Genomic DNA, 10,232 nt, shown 5'->3' with positions numbered 1-10,232 from the left:
CTGGGCTCCTGCACAAGGTTTATTTCCACTTTAGAATCCTGCAGGATGGTGGAAGAGCTAAGAGCCATCTTTCCCCTCACTTCCCAACTGGCTGCACCTCTTATGTTTTGGCTTTCAAAAGCCCAGAACAAAACTCAGCTTTCTAAATGAGGAAAGGGCATGTCCAGTTATTCTAGCAGGGGGCACCAGCACGAAAGCCAGGGTACACTTATACCCATCTCTAGGCAGGACAAACCCAATGTGAGAAGCTGCAGAACTTTGCAGCTCAGACTCATGTTGCAGGACCCCACCCCACTGCCTGCATGCACACATGACGTAGAAAGGTAAATCAGCACCGAACTACTGTTTCAGGTTTCCTTTGAAATACCTAGTACTGATGAAAGGTTCTGGAGAGAACTTTATCTTTTCATTCCTTCCCAAGCCAAGAGCTGTACCAGCAGTGGCTATCCAAGCTCCCAAGAGGAAAGAGGACTCACAAGAATGACATTTAGGGATGAGAGGACAGCGTAGCCTTCATCTACTGAGATACTTGCTCAGGTTTCTCACTTGTGAAGCTTATATTTTTCAGTGTGTTTGAGGTGAAGGTGATGTAGAATGGACTGGAATACAGTAAATCTAGTCTACTGCATTGCAGGCTTGAGGCTGTGTTTGCTTCCATTTACTGAGCTAGATAAATATCAGTAGCTGGGATATCAGGTAGTTAGCAACCCACAGTGAAGGCAGGGACAGGAACACCAGCCTGTGCTGCACTGAAACAAGATGCAAGTGCTTCTGTTGTGCTTTCCAAATGATATCCCCACTTGGGGCTGCACATAGACCTCCCAGACACAAGTCTGTGGGTAAGATTTAGGCAAATTAAAGCCCTACCAATAGTAGCCCAACCTCTGAGAGCAGATCAAATGAGAGGTGGGTGGAGCTACAGCCCCTGAAACCTGATTATGCAACTTGTATTTTACCCATCTCTTTTTATCTTAGCAAGGACAATGACAGGATCGAAATGGAAAAAGGAGGAGTCAGAGTATCTTCTATGTGCATAATGATTAGCTTTAGGAACTACAGAACACTTTCTTCTCTGAAACATTTTAATTTTCTGCTCATTTGTGTTTCTGGAGTGCAAATGTAGTACACCTCAGAAAAAACCTACACCAGTGCAAACCACATTTTGGCTTCAATAAAATAAAAATGTGTAATGTAATGACATAGGAAACAAGAAAGGTATTGACAAACAAGATCATGAGGAACCTGTGAAGTATCTTCTGTACTAGTAGACTGCATGAATTGGCCTGCAAGTATAAAACGAGGAATGTCTAATTTCCAGGAAGGATCTCCTCTGAACTCCTGATCAGAATTAAAAAAAACAAAACAAAACAAAACAAAACCCAAACACAAAATCATTGCAAATTCTTCCTGAAGAACAGCCATGGAGACTGAAGCCTGGGAGACCTGAACACACCATTGTCCTCTCAGAAGGGTTAAGCTAGTCTAATCTGCTGATCAGTTACTTCATTTCTGTTTAGACCCCCTACTGCATGCTGGTGAAGAAATTCCTTCTTCACAGGCAGCGTCTTTCTGGAACCAGCTACCATACAGCAGTGCGGACAGGCAGCTCTTTAGCCCTGGACGAGAAGTGATGTGCATGGCCCAGCTCCCAGTCCAGTCCCAGACGGATGGACGGAGCCTGGAGGCCGAGGCAGTAGAGAGGGTGCAGTTATTCCAGCTGTGCTGCCCAGCACTGCACCAGGGATTCCACATGGATGGTCCAGGTTGCTCAGAAGCTGGCTTAAAGATGTTTCCATGGCATAGTACTTGCTTGTGTAGAACCACCTTAGCACCTTCAACATGATGGTCTTGCTGGAATTTAACATGTGAAATTGCAGTTTTTCTTTTTTATCTCACTTACCTTGCTATTGGGAAATACCAGGTCACTATCATGGACTTGTATCTAACATTTTATATACAGTTAAGAAAAAAGGGCAAGATGCACAATTAAGGTGCCAAGATACATGAACAAGTTTTCTCATTTTGTGCAAGCAATTGACATCCTGAGTAATACTCATGAAATGGAGAATTGCATCCCAGAATGGTAAAGCTTTAACACCTTGGACTTCATCCTCCTCTTGACTGATCTGCAGAAGCTAACTCCACAGAACATTTCTGATCAAGATTATTGGGCCCAAAAATCCTTGGCTAACCAAAAGCTTCATTCATATACAACAGTTTTTTTAATTCTGCTGCTCTGTGTCACACCAGAGAGAAGCCTCAGCAGAGAAAGATATTTGCTTCACTTGCTTTACAGAGTTGTTACTTTAATGTTCTTTTCTGTGCTGGTCCCATGTTGGCATCTCTTGGCTCTTCTTCGTGACACAACCCAGATGAGTAAAGAACCTGCCAGGACTCCTGCTACTGCAGCCATGATGACAGCCCAGTAGGGGACTGAAGGTTCGGTTTTCTCCAAGTCAAGATGTGAATTTCTGAATCCACTGTTTCTCAACGTGGAGAGAAAAGGTTTAGCCTACAAAGGGAGAGCAAAGGTTTTACTGACCACAGACCACTCAAGAGGCAGCGTTCAGACAATATGCCATCATCCCTTCCCAGACAGGAACTTTCAATCTCTAGACTATCAGGTGTTTCTGCCTTCTGTCTTAGCCCAAACTTTTTCCTACCCTATTGCCTGAAAGTTTCCAGAACAAAAAAAAGGAGCCATTTCAGAATCAGGAGTGATGGCATCATTTCCAAATTTGTTTGCTGCAGACAACCAAATGGTAACAGACAGCAATACGTTAAAACTGGTTTAAATGATAAGCTTTCCATTGCAGTAAGGATAATTTTTATTTTTTTTCCTTAAATCTTGAGTAGATTTTCCTTTGTATAACAAAACAGGAGTATATTTTACCTATTTAAAAGAGTATCTTTGTGAAGGCTTTGAAGAACTTTACCAATAAGAAGAAAGGAGAAAAATAAAAGTCATTAATGGAGAGTACGGACTTCTCGGCCTTTACTTACTGAGTTTGGACACTTGAGTTTTGATCTGTCATGGGTAAAGTTGTTGTAAGTCTGCTTTTCACCAACTGGCTCCAGCTGAAGAAGAGAAAAGCGACAGTAAACATAATGATGTTTTTTTCCCTCCTCAGACTCTCCTGACTTGGGTGGTTACAACTTCTTATCCAATATTTTGGTGCTTGCAGCAATGAAGAAATGTGGTAGAAACATCACAGGAAAGTTTCCAAACATTTTAACACTCATGAACTGAAGACACTGAGAATCCGATGTACTGCCTGCAGAAAAACTCCCTCGGGAAGCAGGGAACAGGAGAAGCCTTTCTCCTTTTGCGTTGAGTGGAGGAATAAGTAACTCTGAATACCACATACTTTAAATATTCTGCTAAAACAAAGTGGTTCACTATACGCGCAGTTCTCCCACGTACACATCTCAAATGACAGTATAAACTACAAAGAAAAAACCCCTCATGACAGATGTTAGTCGTGTTACTTAGCACGTTACTGAAAGGAAGATGCTTAGGTGTCACAGTGATGGAACTAACTTCAGAAATTATGTAGAGTTACAGAGACAGGATGAGATGCTGCCAACCTTTGCAATCTTCACTCAGACAAGAAATACCCTGGGAGTTTTAGCTGAGGCTAGGTTCACAAGATTGCAAGAAGTGAGTTAAGTAGGGCCTGTTATATCATCAGCTGAGTTGCAATAGCTGACTGTAGGCTTACCCTCAGTCCATTTCAAACTCAACATAAAATATGCCCAGGCTAATGGCATAGTGTTTGTGGTTGGCTAGGAGTGCACACACCACCAGTTACCATAGTTAAGCTAACGAGTAGAGGCTTGCTCAGTCATGTTAACTGAAGTGTTTACAACTGTGTATGGACATGCCTGAAGTAAGGACTTCAGGACTGGCCCACAGAGAACCGCAGAGCTGTCATCCAGCACTTCTGAGGATACAGCACAGAGGAGTGCTGTTGCTTCTGCTATTGTCCATACATGCGCTTGCTGTCCTCAAGTGATTACAGTGTCACCGTAGCGTTCACTGTATGCTGGAGAGAAACAATACCACAACAAGCCTAACAAAACATGGAGGTGAAAAATTCTATTCGTAAGATTCCCATATGGAAACACTGGGAATACTTTGTCTCTCTAGTTCAGTTTAAAAAAAATAAGAGGAGGAAGGGGAGACTGAAAAATAAAAAGAGAGAGATAAGCCACAGCAAAATATCACTGGGGAAGGGAAGAAAGCTAACAAGTGGAGACATGAGAAGCAGAACAGAATGCCAAGTTTTGATGATTGTCATGAGGTCCTGCTGGACACATACAAGAGTCCTAATCACTTGTCTGCCTGCCAGCTGATGTTGTGAAGCCTGAATTTGGTAGTTTAGTTGCATCTTAAAGGGAACAGTTCAGATTCTGACGTGGTTATTTGTAAAATGTGTGGCTCATATCATGTAGCGTTCTGTCCGCAGTATGACTGGTTATCTGTAGATAATTGTAATACTTCCCGTGCCAGGGCATCTGGTAAGGAGTCTGGCACAGAGCCCAGACAAAGGATGATAAGGCGCAAAATTCTGTAGCCAGCCATGCTTACTTCGTTTCTATGCAATTTGTTCCTCAGGAGCATTAGCTTTTGAGCTTTAAAGATGACAGTATCCCCAAGTCCATGAGCATGCAGGACAACTTCTGGAAGAAACGCACAGCTCCTCTAGAGTGTGTAGCAAACATGGAGGCAGAACACAAGACAAACACACTGTCTGTGTGCTCTGCTCCTAGGCCAAAGGACTGATGAGGTGGATTTAGGACCAGTGGAGACCCCTTAAGACTACTGAGTCTTCTGACTTCAGAGAGTGGGAGCATGCTTTGCTTTGCATGAAGAAAAAAGGTAAAGAACATTATGGTGAGGGAGAGGCTCCTTAAGCAATCCCCATCTCTGCATACCCACGCAGTGGCCAGGCACAGTCTGGCCCTTTATGTGTACTGACAAGAATCCATGTCATTTGGCCATAAGCCTACAGCCTGCTGAGCTTTTCAGGGAACAGGGAAACAATGTGGCCTTACAACAAGCTTGCACAGCCTCACCGTACATGGGCTGCGAATGAAAAGGAGGGATGTGTTACAAGAACTAGATTTAAATAGTAAACAGTAAACTCTTCATTGGAAGAAGTGTGGATGTGGTGCTCAGGGACATGGTTTAGCGGGGGATTTGGCAGTGCTGGGTTAACAGTTGGACTTGATGATCTTAAAGGTCTTTTCCAATGTAAATGATTCTATGACACATCTCTATGGAAGTAAATGGCTGCGCCAAAAAATCAGTAAGAACCTGATCCCCGCCACCCCAGTAGAAAGCTTTGTGTCAATATCCTTACATGCGTAGGAAGTGAGTGACAGCCTGGACAGAATAAGACTGGTGGCATAGAAAAAGGACTGATGGTGATTCAGGAATGAGTAATGGCCAACAGAAACACCACGTGGCAACAGAAACCCAGTTTAAGGCTACCATATGTCCAGGTACTGTCTCCTTCTTGAAACCGGCAGCTGTGCTTAATTTGAATAGTTTTTTACATTTGCCTGGGGTTTCTGAGCCACCATTAGCTCTGTTTGAGCTATGGAGCACAATGAAGCCTGTCAGGCTGCTGTCATCTGGAGTCCCAGACAGGGAAGCCTGACAGAAAACAGGCAGATCTGCTGTGCATGCACAAATCAATTACTCAGAGCATGTGCATACACTGTATGTCTACTGCTTTCTGTAACCCTGATCCTAGCTCATATGCTATAGTGGGCAACTACACAGATTTCTGCTTGCATTTCCCAGTCCTTGTTTACAAATTCATTCTGGAATATCCTGTAAGTTTCTTATCTTGCTCAAAATTTTACTTAAGCAGAAAAGAAATTCCCCTCCATTTATTCTTGTTTCTTGTACAAATCAGGATACAGGAGTTCTGCTAGCATAATGTATTTGGGTACTGGTGTTTATAAGACAAGAGGAAGAAATGTTGCTGTGGCATGAAAATGCCAGTTTTCCAACATGAGAAACACCATGGTTCTGAAAGCAACTGTGACCCTGAAGTTATCAAGTCCAGCATGTGCCTCTTACACACTCTTCCAGCACTATTCAAAAGCTACCATTTCCCCCAAAATGACAGAAGGAATGTGACTGCAAACAGAGGCATCATAGGTGCGATTTCAGCCCCCCCATTAGTTTCAGTGACTACTAGAATTGCCTCAGATACTAGAGTGGGTGGTTCAACATGTCCACACTATTAATGGCAGCAAAAAATCAATCAGATGAATATTTTCCTAATAAATCTAATAGAATTCGCTGAAGAATGGCAAGCTTATTCAGCAGACATTTTCAGGAAACCTACAGGACTGGATGTTTAACTAGGCTGATTTTTTCCGTTAATATAAGTTATTCAGGAAAATAAGAAGGAGATTTTTCATTACATTAAGACTCTCAGGATTTCTCTTTTTGAATGAGCAAAGACTTACACCGTTTTATACAATATGATTGCTTTGGATTGTGTTCCTAAGCAATGCAGGCTGAGAAGGGTCTCAGAGTTGAGCAGCCCTCTCTTGTTAAGATATCAATTTTATTTCTTGCTTACTCTTTTGTTTCAGACACCTTTCTGATGATCTTTTGTAGGGACTGCTACTGCAGATGCATGGATCTAGGTTGTAGCCTCTTACCATATTGTTCCAGAGAGCCACAGCCATCTCAGCATAGCCTCTTGCACTGAAATGAAAGCAGTCTGCAGCAAAGAAACTCAGATCTGGCTTGCTGTTCTGCAATAAAAGCAAAAAAGTATTTCTCAGCACATTTCAAGCTTTGAGATCTGACATATCTAATAGTGTACTGTACTTGGCATACTCCACGATTTTGGTATCTTCCTAAAGGCAACATGCTCATATTTTGACACTGAAAATAAACTTATGTGCTCCTAACTGTGGGCTGATTACTGCATCTTGAGACCTTCTATGTAATGCAGGCTGCTCAGTTTCACACAGCAATTTTCATAACAAACCTAAACTTACCATTAACCAACAGTCACAGCTCTTACATGGACACTGCCATTGACCCACACTCCACCTTGTACAGAACCGATAGAAATCTGCTTATTCTTGCTTGTTAAATTTCCATAACTCAGACTTAAGACCTCTCAGGTGTTAAAATTTGTGCTGAATTTCTGCGGGCTTATCCACCTGTGGCAAATGTCTGTTTTAGGGAGAATTTGCCTCATCACTACCTGTATGGTGACTGTTCTTTGGACTTGAAAGCTGCCAGAACAAAATGGGGGTGATATGACAAAACAATCAGTATTATGCAAAACTGTGTGGTGTTGACCAGGATTCATCCTCAATATTTGTATCCTTAACTACACAGCATACGGAAGTGCTAAGGCTGGACAAAAGGAGGAGAATCAGTGTTTGGCTTCAAAGGCTGCTTCCTATTTCCAGGCTGAGATGAGCCAGGCATGCAAGAGCTGCTGGTCTCTGTGTGAAGGAAACCTGAACATATTCCATAATGTAGATCAGTACAAAATTGTGGTGAATGCCAGTCAAGCCCCCAACAAGGGAAGCACCACACAGTTTAGAGGAAGCCAGAGGGTGCTTAGGTTTAATGTGTGCACACTATGAATGTTTCCTAAAGCCATTTTGATTCCCAGGCAGCAGAGTCTTCTGTCACTCTTACTGCAGGTTCCACCCTGTGATGCTAGGCTGTGCAAAGAAAATAAAACAGTTCTTGTGGCATGGATCTTACTGACTTAGAGAAATCAAGATACTGGTCCTTGCATAATGGAAAAGGAAAACAGGACCCACTCTATCCAGAGGCAACAGGGTGTTTCGGAAAAATGGCTGCATGACAACTGCGAAGTCCTGACGCTTTTCGTACCGACCGCTGTTGATCAGCTGTAAGGTTTCAGCCTGTATGAATTTTAATGATTGGAAACAGAAAAGTTACTTACAAGTTCATCTAGCATTTGTCACCTATCAAAACCATGCATATTATACTTCTTTCAATGTAGGAAGCCATAAATTATTAGTATAAATCCAGCTGAATAATATAAAGCAGTCCAGACAATTGCTAAGAAAATAATCTGGCTCGTGAAGAGATTTTAATGAGGAAAATGCACAGAAGCAAGGATAATTTCAATGTAAAGTTGCTTAATTTAAAAAAGTAGTTCATACCTTACTGACAGAAATCCATGCTGCACAATTGCAATGAGATTAAAATTTACAGAGAATTAAAAAAAGGAACGAGGCCACAATTTTTAGAAGTGACAAATGAGTTCAGAATGCCAACCTGAAGGCTGAGTTGTGCTTGATTTTTCAGAAAGGTGCGCTTGAAGTAAAATAAAACTTAAGCACTGAAGAATTACCTACCACTTTTGAAAACTATGGCCACAGATATTTGTACAGATAACAAAGACATCTCACTGTTACTTGCCAGTTTATGGGTAGAAACTCTAATGCTCCTGGTCATATCTCAGAACATTCCTAATCCCACTTCCTTACTTAAGGAAGATGTCCCCTCTAGGCGGTTTATATGAGTATTTTTCAAGACAGATTTTTTGAGCTTTGTCAGATTTGTTGGACAACATCCACTGCCAGAGCCAGAATGGAGGACAGGAGAACATAATGTGGTCTGATACAGTGATTCCTGTTTTTTTAGGAATAATGATGTAAAAACCTTCTGCTCCAATAGCTATTTATTGTGTTTGTTAATTTTGAGTGAATCTTATGCCCCAGGCTATGAAAAGTTATTCTCAGATAGCAAAGTGACCCATGGTAAGCTCTCTGTGTGCACACTCTCAGCCTATGGCAAAATAAAGGAGTATCAGGTTGGTTTAGATCATTTTTTCTGCTAAGAGTTGCCACTAAACAGCTGATGCAAGGTGATTTGTCACCCTTGCAGTGACATGTTAATTCATGTGAGCTATTAATTGGATTCATAACGAACGAAGACATGTCAACAAATATATCATCAGCCATCATCAATAACTCCTTTTCAGCCGTTGAAACAGCAGCTAGAAACAGAATCAGTCTCTATATTCCCCCAGCTCAGAACAAAGGTCAAACCACAAGGCAGTGTGGAATGACTTGCGCTGCTGCTAACTGGGTAGCTGGGTAGGGCCTTAGTTAGACTGTAGCCAAGCGGTTTCCAGTCATCCCTCTCTGTCCTGCTGAGGATATGCATGAGAGGAAGGGCAGTGAGGGAAGAAATATAAAAAAGACACAAATGAAGATGCCCAGTTACAGAATCAAGGTATTACCTGAAAATCTCTGTTAACTCTCTTCATTTCTTGTAGCTCAGAAGAATTTTCTTCAGGGTTTAAGAAACATGGACAAACATCCCTTCAATGAAAGAAATACTAGGATTAAAGGCCATTCTGGAACAGCTTATGCAATTCTTCAGCAACATGTATCTGCTTCAAGAAGCTCAGGATAGGTGTTCAAAACTCACATGCAAAAGGAGAGCCACCTCATTGACTTAGAAATGGACAGATACTTCAGGAAAAAAAAAAATCTCTATGGACTTAGTTTTCAAAGTGAACACCTGTCAGAGCTGGTAAGAGCTGCAGGATCCACAACTCAAGTCACGCACAAAAGTGTTTAATATGCCACATACTAGCAGGAAATCACACACGTCAGAAGTAAAAAAAAAAACCCACATATATACAGGCTTACAGCAGATTTTCAGAAATCAGTGGGTTTAAAGGTAGAAAACACAAATTATTCCTATAGTCTGGCTCCTTTAGACCACTGTGTTTTATTCTGTTACCCACGTATCAAGAGGTAATAACTTGTGCTTCACTGAAATACATCCTCTAAAAATGTGCTTGGAATAAATATGAAGCCATTGAGCAAGACAGTCAATTCATTATTTTCCCTTCTAGTTTGTTCCAGTAGTTAATCACTTCTATTATTAAAAATCTGTGCCCAACTTCATTTGAATTCATTAGGCATCAGCTTCCAACCACCGGTCTTTGTTATACCTTTCTTTGCTAGACTGAAGAGCCTTCTCATGTTCACGCTGACTCCTGTAAAGGCACTGCTGCTTTCTAAAACAAGTCCCTCAGCTTTCTTTGAGGTAGGGTTTTGGTCTCCTCCATTAGGTGGGAATAGCAGTTCTGGTTGTACACTCTACTGTATGCAGCCCAGCCTGCACCATAGGTTCTTAGGTACATAGGTTGTATTCAGCACTGAATACAAGGAGAGGCGTCAGGGATGTC

General features: G+C 41.8%; 1 protein-coding gene across 1 annotated transcript in view; it reads right to left on the bottom strand.

The window, feature by feature from the left end:
- Window positions 1-1,059: 1,059 nt before the first annotated feature.
- PLB1 (phospholipase B1) overlaps window positions 1,060-10,232 on the bottom strand; it is an 89,629-nt gene continuing 80,456 nt past the window's right edge. Inside the window, exons 54-58 of the mRNA XM_027788630.2 lie at window positions 9,273-9,354; window positions 7,819-7,923; window positions 6,688-6,783; window positions 3,004-3,078; window positions 1,060-2,512 (exon numbers count right to left, since the gene is read on the bottom strand). Of these exons, the coding sequence (XP_027644431.2) occupies window positions 2,291-2,512; window positions 3,004-3,078; window positions 6,688-6,783; window positions 7,819-7,923; window positions 9,273-9,354 (580 nt within the window). The 3' untranslated portion in view covers window positions 1,060-2,290. The remainder of the gene's footprint in view (window positions 2,513-3,003; window positions 3,079-6,687; window positions 6,784-7,818; window positions 7,924-9,272; window positions 9,355-10,232) is intronic.

Source organism: Falco peregrinus, chromosome 11 (assembly GCF_023634155.1).
Source record: "Falco peregrinus isolate bFalPer1 chromosome 11, bFalPer1.pri, whole genome shotgun sequence".
Classification (NCBI taxonomy): Eukaryota; Metazoa; Chordata; class Aves; order Falconiformes; family Falconidae; genus Falco; species Falco peregrinus.
Note: the sequence above shows the minus strand (reverse complement) of the source record. Positions and strands in the feature narration are given on the sequence as shown.